The 16,394-nt window shown below is 38.6% G+C and overlaps 4 protein-coding genes across 4 annotated transcripts; 2 read left to right on the plus strand and 2 right to left on the minus strand.

Annotated features, from left to right (window-relative positions):
- The first annotated feature begins 908 nt into the window (after positions 1 to 908).
- LOC103950987 (30S ribosomal protein S9, chloroplastic) lies at positions 909 to 2,741 on the plus strand. The gene is made up of 2 exons (XM_009362257.3): positions 909 to 1,346; positions 2,303 to 2,741. The coding sequence occupies exons 1-2, from the start codon at positions 996 to 998 to the stop codon at positions 2,588 to 2,590; spliced, it is 639 nt and encodes a 212-aa protein (XP_009360532.1). The 5' UTR covers positions 909 to 995; the 3' UTR covers positions 2,591 to 2,741.
- Positions 2,742 to 4,264: 1,523 nt separating this feature from the next.
- Positions 4,265 to 6,078, minus strand: LOC103950985 (UDP-glycosyltransferase 83A1). The gene is made up of 2 exons (XM_009362255.3): positions 5,493 to 6,078; positions 4,265 to 5,408 (listed from the first exon to the last, which is right to left on the minus strand). Exons 1-2 carry the CDS (start codon positions 5,974 to 5,976, stop codon positions 4,525 to 4,527), a joined length of 1,368 nt encoding a protein of 455 aa, XP_009360530.2. The 5' UTR covers positions 5,977 to 6,078; the 3' UTR covers positions 4,265 to 4,524.
- A 3,936-nt stretch (positions 6,079 to 10,014) lies between these two features.
- LOC125475027 (30S ribosomal protein S9, chloroplastic-like) lies at positions 10,015 to 10,571 on the plus strand. Its single transcript, XM_048579360.1, has 2 exons — positions 10,015 to 10,080; positions 10,284 to 10,571. The coding sequence occupies exons 1-2, from the start codon at positions 10,015 to 10,017 to the stop codon at positions 10,569 to 10,571; spliced, it is 354 nt and encodes a 117-aa protein (XP_048435317.1).
- A 2,369-nt stretch (positions 10,572 to 12,940) lies between these two features.
- LOC103950986 (UDP-glycosyltransferase 83A1-like) lies at positions 12,941 to 14,726 on the minus strand. The gene is made up of 2 exons (XM_048579011.1): positions 14,246 to 14,726; positions 12,941 to 14,161 (listed from the first exon to the last, which is right to left on the minus strand). Exons 1-2 carry the CDS (start codon positions 14,724 to 14,726, stop codon positions 13,278 to 13,280), a joined length of 1,365 nt encoding a protein of 454 aa, XP_048434968.1. The 3' UTR covers positions 12,941 to 13,277.
- Between the last annotated feature and the right edge of the window lie 1,668 nt (positions 14,727 to 16,394).

Raw genomic sequence — 16,394 nt, forward strand, 5'->3', positions numbered from 1 at the left:
ATGCCAACTGAATCTCCTGGTTTTTCAACATGGTTCCTGCCATAAGTGAACGTTTTTGAAAAATGACCATAGAAACAGAACTTAAGTGATCATGGAGGTTTCTACTGTCAAGAGGACAAGTCACTAATCCCCAAGGAACCCGCTCTCTATTCGCTTACTTGTTTGTTAGATGCGTCGTTTGTGTAACACGTATTGGTGAGGCTTCGATAATCACTTACATGTGCTAGATCTATTAGGCTACCGATGTGACACGCCAAACAACCCGAAGTTTCACTATAGTAACCAAAAATTTAGAACAATTTCAAATAGTAACTAGCAAGGACGTCTAAATCCATCCTTAGTGGACCAATTTGAAACTGCTTATGGCATAGTTAAAAGTGTTTTCTGACAACTAAAAGCGCTTTTAATAACATTATGAGCGCTTTTTAGACTTCCAAAACTTATCTTTCAAATGAGTGAGCTTTACGAACTTAATTTAGAACTAGTTGGACCAAAATACTTACATAGCATGGTTGAATAACTAGTGATAGAGGATCTCACAGGTTTCAATTCCCTTCCAAAAAAATTAATTTTTCTACGCAAATGTCGATTAGGCCAACTAGTCAAGGACCGTGTTTCCGTCGAATTTGTCCCTTAACACTTAAGTTTGAATTCTTTTTTTTTTTTTTTTTTTTTTTTTTTTTTTGTAAATTAAAATAGTTTAGAATATTTAACAGCATGACTTAAATAGAACCAAAGTGAACTAACCTAAAAAACTCATGGGGGCAAAGTTGATATAAACCCTTAATGTCAATACGAGTGACATGACATTAATCATATTTTATTTGGGGTGGAAATTCGAATGCCCAATAATATGGGTGCCATTCGTGCAATTTTACGAAATAATAACAATTGCAGACGTTATCCCCTTAATCCTCCCATATCGAACTACAAACGTTATCCCCTTCATCTTCCCACTAGCAGCAGGCTCAGTGGTGTGAAACGTTAGGGCAAAAATGGCGGTTTCGATAACGGCTCTCACGTCGTCCTTATCCTCTCTCTCGTTTTCCTCCCACGTAGCTCAGAAGCCCAGCATTGTGTCGTTTCCCGGCTCCAAATCAGTGTCTGTTTCGCACGGGTGCGGAGCCGCCACACGTGCCCCTCGTCTGGTGGTGTTTTCCGTCGCGGCAGCTCCTCCAACGGAAGTGGTGGAGACTGAAAACCTCAAGAAATACGTGAAATCGAGGCTTCCCGGCGGCTTTGCGGCTCAGACAATCATCGGCACCGGTCGTCGGAAATGTGCGATTGCTCGTGTTGTACTCCAGGAGGGCACCGGAAAAGTTATCATCAACTATCGCGACGCCAAGGTCTCCTCCCTTTCTCTCTCTCTATCTCTCTCTGTTAACACATGTAGTTTGGGGTTTCCAATTGTGGGTTCCATGCTCATCCAATTTTACCGATTTGTCAGCGACTGAAATCGATTTTTTTTTTCTTCACAAATAAAAATGATTTTAGTGTAGTTGATTTATGAATAATGTATAGTTAAGCTGATATCTCTGCGATTAAGCAATTTCATGCTCAAAGTTTGCTTCTTTGGGCAGCCAAAGATGCTTGCTTTTGTACTTTTTACATTGTTTGTTGCTGAGTCCAGACACAAGTAATATAAACGTTGTGAGATGAACAACGTTCAGAAATTCTTCAATGCCGGAAGAATGCTGCGGGCTATTCACCTCCTGCAACTATCCCACATTGGACAAAACCCCCTAACAACATTACGATAGCAGATGCGGTTGTGGGGGATGGCCCTTTATTTATCTGCTATGATGTTCTTTGTTCTTAATGTTTTGCTTTGTTTGTTCTGTTCTGTTCTTTTCGTTTTACGCTCAAAGTGCCCCAATGATTTTTATGTATTGAATTCAAGCATTCTTCTTTGGGGATTATGTTTATATGATGGAAAGGTTTGCGTAGTGGTTAATTCGTTCGTCTAATCTTGTTTTTCGATCTGTTATCTGTTTCTAGATGCAACTCTGAGTGGAATGCGATGATTTGTGTTAGGTTTCGTTCATGGTTGCCGACTACTGTGATATTTCTTGTTGTCCGAGTCCTTTACAGCTTTCAGTATCAGCAATTCCTTGAACAATGCTTTCTTTTTTGCATCTCATGGTCTACAAAGAATCGTCTCATCTGTCGTGAATATCATGATCATGTAACAAGTATAGCAGTAGTTGGAGTACAGGCACCAAGGTTACTTGTTAGGAGATTTTGTTTGTTCGTAGACAATGTTAACGAACCCCTTATGATTCTGTATTTTAACATTGTGTAGGAATATCTGCAAGGCAACCCGTTGTGGCTACAGTACATAAGAGTACCGTTGGTTACTTTAGGATACGAAAGTGGGTACGACGTGTTTGTCAAGGCTCATGGTGGTGGCCTTTCTGGTCAGGCGCAGGCGATATCCCTTGGCATTGCTCGAGCTTTGCTAAAGGTCAGCGAAGACCATAGAAGACCTCTCAGAAAGGAAGGGCTGCTGACCAGAGACGCCAGAGTAGTTGAAAGGAAGAAGCCTGGTCTCAAGAAAGCTCGCAAAGCCCCTCAGTTTTCAAAGCGTTAGACTCGTCTTTCCTTTTCTATGCTGTGAACATCGCAAGCCATACAAAGATCTCGGCTTCCATTGTAGATTAAAGTTTCTTTTGTGGTGAAATCTTTTTGTGCACTATATGAACAGGTTTTCATTTGGAAATGTGAATGTGGATTGAAAGCAAGGAATTTGGATTTGGTAACTTAATTTGTTACTTCCCATAACTTGATTGCTAGACATATTTATGTTTCTAGTGTTGTATCATATGATCCTAGAGTTTTCGGGCATAAATTCAAGTACCGGGCAGAAGGCAGCTTGCTCGCTAGATCGCCTATTTCTCAACAATTTCCGGCCAACACTCTGATCAGCAAGAACACAATTGAATTGATCCATCGAGTTATTCGGCCATAATTTTAGATTATCAGGTAAGACTATCAGGTAAGACTTGTTATTACTTCTTCAGGTAATAGTAGATTATCACTAATTTTAGCTATAGAAAATGCTCTATATCCCAAATTCTTCTTTTCCAAACCTAGGCGTCAAGTGATATGCACCCTACATCATTGCATAAAAAGTACAATAACTTTGTAGGTTCCAAGGATAACAAAATTGAAACTAAAATTTATGCCGGTTTTCCAAGCGAGACGAAGGTCGCTTGAAGTTCAAGGGCTTTTACAAGACAGGAGCGAATGATGAGACATTTAGGGTTATGGACCAGCCTCAAAAAAAGGAGAGAGTATCAGATACAAAAGGTGAGGGGCACGAGTTAGTGGGTGATATGTAATATTGAGGTTAAAAAGACATTTATATGTCAAATAAGACGAAACACGTGATTTATACGGTTGTATTGGAAGTTTTTCGAGCCCATATTTTAGATTAGTTTCTTATATATTTTGTATCTTATTTTTTGACCTATTTTGGTTAGTTTTGGATCTAATGCTGCATCCTTTTTTGGTACGTTTTCTATAAACCCTAAAACCCTATAATATAAGTTATTTTCTTCTGTCAACCTAAAAACATAAGGATTTTTAGCAAAATAGTCTCTGAAATTGACATAACTCATCACTTTGTTCCTAAACTTGAAAATCGATAGAAGTAATCTTGAGATTATCTACCATCAAATCAATCATTTTAGTCCTGTGAAAAATCTTTGTTAAATTGAAGAAATCGCCAGTCCAACTAGGATTTCTGAAACTATAAAGTTTCTTTAGTCAAATTTCATTACCTACGTGAGACTATAAATAGGAGCATTGGTCTTGTTGATTGATTTGATGCTTTACTATAGGTTTTGTATTCATGGGCATTGGTCTTGATTTCGGACGCTGCTTCGCTGGTCAAATGTTCAGTAGCCAAGTCTTATTTCTTGATTTCTCGTTCCGTGATGATTTATTTGATTTCTTATTCGGCATTGTTGATTGATTTGATGTTTTATTGTAGGTTTAGTCAAATTTCTTTACCTATTTTTTGATGAAATGTTCAGCAGTCAAGTCTTATTTCTTGATTTCTTCTTTCGTGATAATTGATTTGATTTCTTATTGGGCATTGGTCTTGTTGATTGATTTGATGCTTTACCGTAGGTTTAGTCAAATTTCATTACCTAGGTGATACTAAATAGGAGGAGCATTGGATCCTTTACTGTAGATTTTGTATCCATGGGCATTGGTCTTATTGATGCTTTCGCGCAAACGACAATGGGTTGGAATGGTATACAAAATCAACAGATCTTACTTAATATAAAATATCATGGCTACACAAACCGTTGAAGGTAGTTCTAGATCTGGCCGTCCAAAACATCACACCGTTGTTTTATTTTCTTGTTTTGGTACTGTTGGAAAACTTTATTTAATGAACACAAGATTTTGGATTTCCGTTTACATTGGTCTGAGTTGAATCCATGGCTACATTTTCTTTGCTGCCTACGTCCTTCTGTTTATTTCGAAGAAAACGAAGATAGATGGGCGTCTCGTCTAAGACTTCATCCATTCAATAAAGTTCTTGAAGGTCTTGTATGATTGTCCGCCTTCTTTGATATTGTTCATGGCCACTTCCTTCAGTTTCGAAGCTCTCGCTTTGCAGTTTTCATCGCCGAGAAGTTGCTCCACCTTGGTCTTGATTTCTCCTTCCGTGATGATCCCGCTTTCATTCTTATCGAATCTCAGTCCCACATTCCAAATATCGCAAATGTAGCTCTCATTGAGCAACTGGTCAGCAAAGTACGGCCAGCACAAGAAAGGAAGCCCATTGCTTAGGCCTTCCAGGGTAGAGTTCCAACCGCAGTGGCTTACGAAGCAAGCAATCGAAGGATGACTGAGAACCTTTTGTTGAGGTGCCCAACCGACCATCAGACCGCGAGAGCCTACTCTCTCTTGATATCCTTCCGGGTACGGATCACACGTACCATCAGTGGTATCCGGCCTCACAACCCACAGAAATGGCCTCCCTGACAACTCAAGAGCCAAAGCAAGCTCTTGGAATTGTGTTTGATCGAAAACCGTGAAGCTACCAAATGCAACGTAGATCACCGAGCTGGGTTTCTGTTGATCCAGCCACTCTAAGCAAGTTGAGTCTTGTGGCCAGAAGTTTCCTTCTGAGTTCTCGAGGCGGCTGCTTGCCAAAAGCGGGCCTATTGGTAAAATCTCGGGTGCTAGGGTGAACGCTGCCGGTTCAAGATCATACGCCGAGTTGCAGACAAGCCAGTCTGCCGCTTTCGCATACTTACTGTTTCTTACTAAAAGTTGAAAGATGATTTTCTGAGTGTCTAGTGTATGAAAGCATGTCCACAGCAAGTCTGCAGTTTTCATTTTGGGAAGATTTTTTGCCAACTCAATTTCTTGGCTTTTCAACGGAGTTCCTGCCGTAAGTGAATCATAACAAGAATATAATTAGTGAATTAGATCAAAATATTTCTTTGTTAATCAAATTATTGTTACGATACCATCATCGTCGTCGATGATTCCTTCATGAATCAACTTTGGAATATTGAAACTCAATGCCAAAGCTGCAGCTGATGCAGGCCAAAAGGCAACCCGTCGGATTTTCATTTTCGCTGCCACGTCCAGAGCCCACCCGGAATTCTCATCCGCAAGAACACAAGCGACCTTGTCACTTTCTTCTTCATTGATCTTTTCTATCAACTCCTCCAACTTCCCCGGCATGACTCGTTGCATTCCTTCACACAACAGGCCTAGGTCATTCCTGTCCTCCCCGGGTTCTAAGCCATCCGGAAGCGAAACTAGATGAATACGATCTCCTACATGAGTTTCGTCAGCCAAGGCGTTCACGATGCGTTTGTGATTGAACTCTGTGTTCACAAATGTGACTTTGAAGCCATGATTGGCTAAGCATTGTGACAACTCCATCAAGGGAAGCACATGGCCTTGTGCCGGAAAAGGAACAGCTATTATATGTAGGTTGCTCATTTTTGTTCTTGATCTTTCCTTTTTCCGCTATGAGATGTTTTCGAATGTAGCTTCCCTATCGTGTCATATATAGGAGAAGCCCGGAGCATCGTATTAGGAAATATTATATACGGTATTATATGTAAATATCTGGTATTATATTTACCTAAATAGATTTGAGTCAAATCTCACAAAATATGGGTCACTGTTACCTAGTCAATGGAGACAGACGAAAAGCATCCAATCTATCACTTGTCATAGACTTCCAATCTAGCCGTCTGAATATTCAACTATTTTGCCCACGTTTTTAACTCTCATCATTTTCTAAATATCATGTCAGAGATATTTGTTCAACCTCCACCACAGAAAAATCAAAACAATAGCAATATCTGCATGGATCCATCAAGTCCATACTATGTTCATCATTCAGAAAACCCCGGTATCAATTCAGAAAGATTGAATGGTCCCAATTATTCATCTTGGAGTAAATTCACAATCCATGCTCTCACAGCCAAGAATAAAATTGGCTTCATCGATGGCTTCATTCAGCCCCCTCAGCAACAAGTCAACCGAAAGAATTTGCTCTTTGGAATCAATGCAACAATATGATTTTGTCACGGCTTCATAATAGCTGAATTTGATTTATCTAAGGGCGTATTTACGTATCCGTAATTGAATTGAGAATGTGAAATTGAATTTCGATTACAGAGTACTTCGGTGTTTACTAAACATAGAGCAATCAAAAAAGCAGTGGGGCCCACACAAATTTTGGAATTCAATTCCTTGTATTGGTGGAATTGGATTCCCTATATATATAAGTGATAATTTGATTCTTGATTATTTGGGCAATCGGAATGACACTTTTGTTCCCTTTATGCCTTCACTTACTTTTTTTTATTTCCAAGACCATCCTTTATAAACCCATTAAAGTACATAAAATATTTGATTTGGGACAAAGACATTTTAGTAATCATACTAGTTTATATTCCGATTCTGTTGAATTAGTAAACAATTTTATGAAATTCTATTCTGATTCCAGAACATTTAAGTAAACAACTTCAATAGGAATTCGATTCTGACTTCTCCTCATTCGAACTCCTCCTCAATTCAATTCCTCCTATTTTCATTACTGTTATGTAAACACGCCATAAAAGAGTTGTTCATGCCAAAAGCGCCCAAAAGGTGTGGAAAGATTTCAAAGATTAGTTTTCACAGAAGAATGCACCAACAATCTATCAGATTTAGAAGTTCATCGCATCTCTCTCACGAAGCTCCATGACGGTCTCAGCTTATTTTACAAAACTTAAAGGCCTTTGGGATGAATTAGAGACATATCGACCTCTTCTTACAAGGACATATAATGAGCAAATTGAAGAAGATCGGATGATGCAGTTTCTTGTGGGTCTCAACTACGTTTACAATGCAGTTTCAAATTCCACAAAACATGGGTAACTGTTACCTAGTCATTACTGTAGGGTTGATTAGTTGATTAGGTGGTGTGTACGAAAAGCATTCAATCTATCACTTGTCATAGACTTCCAATCTAGCCATTTGAATATTCAACTATTTTCAACTCTCATCAGTTTCTAAATATCATGTCAGAGACATTTGCTCAACACCACCACAGAAAAATCAAAACGATAGCAATATCGGCATCGATTCATCAGGTTCCATACAATGTTCATCTTATTATCGTTTCAAATAATAAGACAAAAAATAATATATGAGAGAAGGGGAAGAAAGGAAATGAGAATAGAAGGGGAGAAAATCCTACTCCTACATTTACCCCTGCATTTACCCGTTTTACACGTGATTTTGTTCCTTTCTTTGGTTTATTAGGATGTTGTTTTGCTGATACATTGATGCAGCCCAAGACAATTAATATTGTCTATGTATTAAACATGTTGTTGGTGGCTTTCCATCTTTCAAAGTCATGTTTTAATTAGATGTTTAGAAACTATAATCTTTAGCATTAAATATTTATCCTATCAATTATTGTAATCTCCATAGTTAAGGGGATCCTTATGTACTCAAAAGGAAGCAAAGTGAGTACATTAAAAGTAATCTAAGAAGAGAGTTTTCCATTTTTAATTTTTTTTATTCTTATGGTTAAGAGTTCTAGGTTCCACTCCTGACATCGAAAAAGATGTTTTAAACACTTTTGTTTAACAAATTACATCTACCCAATTAAAAATCGATTTTATATAAGTCAATTCTTGCTCTTAAATTTCTGATATATAAATTTCTTAAGCATGTATTTATTTATAAGTCGATTATGTTTTAAATTTCTAATTTCGTCATATTATGTTAAAAATCCTCAATCATAGAATTAAACAGCCAGACACAAATACATACAGATCTAGAAAAATCAAAACCAAAATTTAGCCAAATTAGAGGCTGCCGAGTGCGGATGTGCAGGCAGAGGGCTGCTGGAGGCAAGTTGTCACATCCCGGCCCGGGGCGGATCACTTCCCGGGCCCGCTCCACCACCGTAGCACGATATTGTCCATTTTGGGCTTACCATTCCCTCACGGTTTTGTTTTTGGGAACTCACGAGCAACTTCCCAGTGGGTCACCTATCATGGGATTGCTCTAGCCTCCTTCTCGCTTAACTTCGGAGTTCCTACGAAACCCGAAGCCAGTGAGCTCCCAAAAGGCCTCGTGCTAGGTTGGAATGAGAATATATATTTAAGGATCACTCCCCTGGGCGATGTGGGATGTCACAATCCATCCCCTTTAGGGGCCCGACGTCCTCGTCGGCACACATGCGACCAGGGTTAGGCTTTGATACCAAATTGTCACATCCCCGCTCGGGGCGGATCACTTCCAGGGCCCGCTCCACCACCGTAGCACGATATTGTCCGCTTTGGGCTTACCATTCCTTCACGGTTTTGTTTTTGGGAACTTACGAGCAACTTCCCAGTGGGTCACCCATCATGGGATTGCTCTAGCCTCCTTCTCGCTTAACTTCAGAGTTCCTACGGAACCCGAAGCCAGTGAGCTCCCAAAAGGCCTCGTGCTAGGTAGGGATGGAAATATATATTTAAGGATCACTCCCCTGGACGATGTGGGATGTCACACAAGTACCTGCAAATTCAAAACCAAATTTAGAAAAAAAAATGATAGAAAAAATTTGAAAAGAAACTTCAATCCTATCAGATTAGGTTGAGCGTATGAAGGTGATCGTACATTCTTAACATTCATCCAGAAAGTTCTGTACTTCCCATGTTCATCTGCTCATTGCTGTTTTTGGTCGCCACTAGCAGTGACAAAAATCGAAGGCAATGAAATAGTAGCAAATTAAAATTAAAGTTTCACATTCTGTGGATCAGCTGGTTAAAACTGTAGAGTTTCACCCATTATTCATTGATTTTCGAAAGAGAAAGGAAATTGATATCTAGGTGTCCAAGCTTGGCAACCAAATAATGGATTGAAGAAGAAAATCCAAAAGACAATTAAAGAAATGTAGGGAAACAATAAGTACCTTGTTGTTGCCTGAAGAACTCGATCAAAAACAGAATCTCTCTTTCCCTAATTTGGATCCTGTTATGTCAGAGAGAGGAGAGAGTTAGAGAACGAGCATAAGTAATATAAATGTTGCTGAGTCTAGACATAAGTAAAATAAATGTTGTAAGGTCAACAACATTCAGAAATTCTTCAATGCTAGAGGAATGTTGCGGGATGTGAGTGGCCGGTCTACAGTTTGTTGGTTAATTGGTTGATTGTGCGCTGGCTATTCACGTCCTGCAACTATCCCGCATTGGACAAAACCCCCTAACAACATTACGATAGCAGATGCGGTTGTGGGGGATAGCCCTTTATTTATCTGCTATGATGCTCTTAGTTCCTTTATGTTTTGCTTTGTTTGTTCTGGTCTCTTCATTTTATGCTCCAAGTGTCCAATGATTTTTATGTATTGAATCCAAGCATTACTCTGTGGGGCTTATGTTTATGATGGAAAGGTTAACGGGTAGTGGTTAATTAGTTCATCTAATCTTGTATATAATCTGTTATCTGTTTCTAGATACAACTCTGAGTGGACTGCGATGATTTGTGTTAATGGTTTCGTTCATGGTTTCCGAATACTGTGATATTTCTTCTGGTCTGAGTCCTTTTACACATTCAGTATCCACTGTTCCTTGAACAATGCTTTCTTTTTTGTATCTCATGGTCTACAAATAATTGTCTCCTGTCGTGAATATCATGATCATGGAACAAGTATAGCAGTAGGCGAAGTACAAGCACCAAAGTTACTTGTTAGGGAATTTTGTTTGTTTGTAGACAATATAAACGAAACACTTATGATTCTGTAGATTAATGTTGTGTAGGAATATCTGCAAGGCAACCCGTTGTGGTTACAGTACGTAAGAGTACCGTTGGTTACTTTAGGATACGAAAGTGGATACGATGTGTTTGTCAAGGCTCATGGCGGTGGCCTTTCTGGTCAGGCGCAGGCGATATCCCTTGGCATTGCTCGAGCTTTGCTAAAGGTCAGCGAAGACCATAGAAGACCTTGCAGAAAGGAAGGGCTGCTGACCAGAGACGCCAGAGTAGTTGAAAGGAAGAAGCCTGGTCTCAAGAAAGCTCGCAAAGCCCCTCAGTTTTCAAAGCGTTAGACTCGTCTTTCCTTTTCTATGCTGTGGACTCGCAAGCCATACAAAGATCTCGGCTTCCATTGTAGATTAAGTGGCTTTTGTAGTGAAATCTTTTTGTGCACTATATGAACAGGTTTTCATTTGGAAATGTGAATGTAGATTGAAAGCAAGGAATTTGGATTTGGTAACTTAATTTGTTACTTCCCATAACTTGATTGCTAGACATATTTATGTTTCTAGTGTTATATCATATGATCCTAGAGTTTTCGGGCATAAATTCAAGTACCGGGCAGAAGGCAGCTTGCTCGCTAGATCGCCTTTTTCTCAACAACTTCCGGCGAATACTCTGATCAGCAAGAACACAAGCGAATTGATCCATCGAGTTATTCGGCCATAACATGCACGATTTTTTCAGATAACCTTGTTACCACGTAAGACTTGTTATTACTTCTTTAGTTAATAGTAGATTATCACTAATTTTAGGTATAGAAAATGCTCTATATCCCAAAATTTTCTTTTCCAAACCTCGGCGTCAAGTGAAGAAAAACTTGTGTGAGGCTTGACTTACCACTGGACTTTGCTAAGTAGCACTACAATCCACTAAAAATCGCCACATGACAAGTCTTAAATGTAATTTTTTTTCCCATTCTTTTATATTTAGGATTCTCATAATTATATTTCTCACTAATTAATATACATCAATCTAATGGATTTTTTTTTTGTTTTCTTTCTTTTTAAAAAAAAAGGACAATTGGTGGCAAAATACAGTTATCCATTCCAAATATTCCCTCCAATTTATGTTGCAGGACTCTTTCACTTTCTTCTCTCTCCCACTTCTTTGTCTCTCCGACTTTTTTCTCTCACTGTTCTTCAGAAAAAATTCTGTACCCTAAACAAAATCACTTTCTCCAACTTTTGTCATGGAAATCAATCAATAATCTTTAAGTTTTTTCGTTATTTATACAATACTTGATTTGATCATGTGAACTTGACATGAATAACCCATATATATAGGTGTATTAGGGTTAGCCTAATTTTTTATTTGTTTTCGTTCACATGTTAATCTAATATTTGGGCTCAATTGTTAATCAATGTTATGGTTAATATGTTGATACGAATTACCCACATATTTATACAATAGTTTTTTCCGTTCTTTACTATGAGTATTTTATTAATGTGGTAGTCCTTTTTTTTTTTTTTTTTTTTTTTTCAATTGGTAGGTTGCTGCTGAGACAATGGACTTTTAAGAAGATGTGGTGGTGAATTCTGACATTGAAGCCTTTCAAGTACGCAATGCTTATGCTATGAGGAAAAGGTTCAGTCTTCGTAAAGACCATATTCGAAGAGATAAATCAAATAATATTACACAATGAGATTGTTTGGGGAGTTAAAGAAGGCAGGCATGCCCTGCAACATAAACTGGAGGGAATATTTGGGAAAAGGAGAGAAGGGGGGGGGGGGACAAATAAAATATAAGCCATTAAATTGATGCACATTAATTAGTGAAAAAAATAATTATGAGAATTTTAAATATAAAAGAATGAGAAAAAAAAATTATATTTAAGACTTGTCACGGGTGATTTTTGAGTGGATTGTAGTACCACTTAGCAAAGTCCAGTGACATGCTAAATCACACACAAATTTCTCTCCGTCAAGTGACATGCACCCTCCATCATTGCAAAAAAAGTACAATAACTTTGTTTACATCATTGCATAAAAAGTACAATAACTTTGTAGGCTCCAAGGATAACAAAATTGAAACCAAAATTTATAACGGTTTTCCAAGCGAGATGAAGGTCGCTTGAAGTTCAAGGGCTTTTACAAGAGAGGAGCGAATGACGAGACATTTAGGGTTATGGACCAGCCCTAAAAAAGGAGAGTATCAGATACAAAAGGTGAGGATCACGAGTCAGTGGGTAAGATATAATATTGAGGTTAAAAAAACATTTATATGTCAAATCAGATGAAACACATGATTCATACCATCGTATTGGAACTTTTCCGGTCCATATTTTAGATTAGTTTCTTATAGATTTTGTATCTTATTTTTGGACCTATTTTGGTTAGTTTTGGATCTAATGCTGCATCCTTTTTTGGTACGTTTTCTATAAACCCTATAACATATGTTATTTTCTTCTGTCAACCTAAAAACATAAGGATTTTTAGTAAAATGGTTGTTGAAATTGTCATAACGCCTTACTTTGATCCCTAAACTTTAAAATCAATAGAAGTAGTCCTGAGATTGTCTACCATCAAATCAATTATTTTAGTTCTGTAAAAAATCTCTGTTAAATTGAAGAAACCACCAATTCAATTAGAGTTTCTGAAACTATAAAGTATCTTTAGTCAAATTTCATTACCTACGTGATACTATAAATAGAAGGAGCTTTAGGATCCTTTACTGTAGATTTTGTATTCATGGGCATTGGTCTTGTTGATGCTTTAGGGCAAACGACGATAGTTTGGAATGGTATAAAAAGTCAACAGATCTTACTAAATATAAAATATTACGGCCTATACAAACCGTTGAAGGTAGTTCTAGATCTAGCCGCCCAAAACATCACGCTGTTGTTTTATATTCTTGTTTTGGTACTGTTGGAAAACTTTATTTAATGAACATAGGGTTGCCGTTTACATTGGTCTCAGTTGAATCCATGGCTGCATTTTCTTTGCTGCCTATTTCCTTTTGTTTATTTCGAAGAAAACGAAGATCGATGGGCGTCTCGTCTAAGACTTCATCCATTCAATAAAGTTCTTGAAGGTCTCGTACGATTGTCCGCCTTCTTTGATGTTGTTCATGGCCACTTCCTTCAGTTTCGAAGCTCTCGCTGTGAAGTTTTCATCACTGAGAAGTTGCTCCACCTTGGTCTTGATTTCTCCTTCCGTGATGATCCCGCTTTCATTCTTATCGAATCTCAGTCCCACCTTCCAAATATCGCAAATGTAGCTCTCGTTGAGCAACTGGTCAGCAAAGTACGGCCAGCACAAGAAAGGAAGCCCACTGCTTAGGCCTTCCAGGGTAGAGTTCCAACCGCAGTGGCTTATGAAGCAAGCAATCGAAGGATGACTAAGAACCTTTTGTTGAGGTGCCCAACCGACCATCAGACCGCGAGAGCCTACTCGCTCTTGATATCCTTCCGGGTAGGGATCACTTGTACCATCAGTGGTATCCGGCCTCACAACCCACAGAAATGGCCTCCCTGACAACTCAAGAGCCAACGCAAGCTCTTGGAATTGTGTTTGATCGAAAACCGTGAAGCTGCCAAATGCAACATAGATCACTGATCTGGGTTTCTGTTGATCCAGCCACTCTAAGCAAGTGGAGTCTTGTGGCCAGAAGTTTCCTTCTGAGTTCTCGAGCCGGCTGCTTGCCAAAAGCGGGCCTATTGGTAAAATCTCGGGTGCCAGATTGAACGCTGCTGGTTCAAGATCATACGCCGAGTTGCAAACAAGCCAGTCTGCCGCTTTCACAGACTTATTGTTTCTTACTATAACTTGAAAGACGATTTTCTGAGTGGCTAGTGTATGAAAGCATGTCCACAGCAAGTCTGCGGTTTTCATTTTGGGCAGATTTTTTGCCAACTCAATTTCTTGGCTTTTCAACGGAGTTCCTGCCATAAGTGAATCATAACAAAAATATAATTAGTGAATTAGATCAAAATATTTCTTTGTTAATCAAATTATTCTTACGGTACCATCATCGTCGATGATTCCTTCATGAATCAACTTTGGAATATTGAAACTCAATGCCAAAGCTGCAGCTGATGCAGGCCAAAAGGCAACCCGCCGGATTTTCATTTTCGCTGCAACATCCAGAGCCCACCAGCAACTCTCATCGGCAAGGACACAAGTGAGCTTGTCACTTTCTTCTTCATTGATCTTCTCTATCAACTCCTCCAACTTCCCCGGCATGACTCGTTGCATTCCTTCACACAACAGGCCTAGGTCATTCCTGTCCTCCCCGGGTTCTAAGCCATCTGGAAGTGAAACTAGATGAATACAATCTCCTACATGAGTTTTGCCAGCCAAGGCGTTCACGATGCGTTTGTGATTGAACTCTGTGTTCACAAAGGTGACTTTGAAGCCATGATTGACTAAGCATTGTGACAACTCCATCAAGGGAAGCACATGACCTTGTGCCGGAAAAGGAACAGCTATTATATGTAGGTTGCTCATTTTTGTTCTTTATCTTTCCTTTTTCCGCTATGAGATGTTTTAGAATTTAGCTTCTCTATCGTATCATATATAGAAGAAGCCCGGAGCATCGGTTTAGGATTCATTGGGGAATCCACCATTTTGTCTCTTTGATTTAGGGTTCATTCCGGTTAGATTTACCCGTTGTACACGTGATTTTATTCCTTTCTTTGGTTTATTAGGATGTTGTTTTGCTGGTACATTCAGCGAACGGCTTTAGTTTCATCAATCTATTGTTGTATACTTTTGTTCTATTACTGATGGAACTAGGTTTCATTTTCTTTTTCTGGACGCACTGAAAGATTTAAACACAAACTCGGTTTTATTTTCTTTTTGGGTAATTAAATTCATTATTGTCCTTAATTTTGTTGTTATTTTTCTGGTTTATATGCTTTATTGCCTTATGCTGAGCTATGCTGCGGATTTCTTTGTTTTCTTCCTTTTGTTTTTCTATCTAAATTGTTATCTTCCTTTTGATTTATTGCCTTTTCATATGCTAGTGGAATTATTGAAAGTTTGAACTTTTGAAACGGGCCTTGACCACATTTGTGAAACTCTGGGTCTGGGGCCACTCCTCTCTCCATCTTCTGATCTAGAAAGAAACAGAATAAAAAAGATTGACAAATGTCAAATCTGACACGTCCCGATCCCGATATTCCTTGAATACCAGGATAGGCAAGTACTGACCGACACCCAAAGGTGACAAAAACCATTTATTGAGTGCAAATGCTAAAAACAAGGGGTAGATAAGACTTATAAATATAAAAGAATAAAGAATATGCATTTTAAGGAACGTGTTCAGAGCATACAACTAACTAGAACACTAAAAGAAATAATACAAAATTGAATGAAACAAAGGATGGATCCTACATCGAGAGGACTCGAAGATGCTGATGCAGAAGTGCCTGGATGCCTGGATTGTATGCCTCATTTATAAGTCCTGAAGGGGGCACAAAACAAACATAAGTGAATCAAGTTGATATATATAAATAATAAAACAGTTATTATTATTTATATATAATAAAACATGGGTGAACCAAGTGAGCAAATAGTCAGGGTAAAATACACTCCAGGCCTCATGCCGGCTCTCTGTCCATGTGCTAATAGCTAGAGGAAACACACTCCAAGCCCTATGCTAACACCAAACCGTTGCCCGGGACGGACCAGAATCTATCCCTACGTCCCGTAGCGGAAAAATGACCACTAGGTAAGTACAAAGCCATTGAACATATATATATTGAAAAGCAACTTCATAGTATAAAGTCATTCATCATCTATACTATAAAGAGGTGTTCTAAACATGCTCTAAATATCATATCATCATCCATCGGATACTCTATAAGAACACGGGTTATAGGAAAAATAGTAATAATTCAAACTAGCCTCAGTAAGCATGTTATCTCATAAAACGTTTCATAAAACATAGTCATCAAATCATGCCTCATGTATGCATTTCTACTATTAAAACATGCATTTTTAAAGGGGTCCACTCACAGTACTTCGCCGCCGAAGAGCCACGTAACTAGCGAAGACGGAAACACCACAAATAATTGTCTCTAAGCACATAAATGGTACATTTAGTCAAACTCTACTTGAACAACTTAATCTGAGAAAACAGACATCGGAAATGGGTTCAGGACGTCGAAATTA

This window comes from the organism of the source record quoted next, unplaced genomic scaffold, assembly GCF_019419815.1.
Source record: "Pyrus x bretschneideri cultivar Hongxiangsu unplaced genomic scaffold, Pyrus_bretschneideri_v1 Contig13, whole genome shotgun sequence".
Taxonomy (NCBI): domain Eukaryota; kingdom Viridiplantae; phylum Streptophyta; class Magnoliopsida; order Rosales; family Rosaceae; genus Pyrus; species Pyrus x bretschneideri.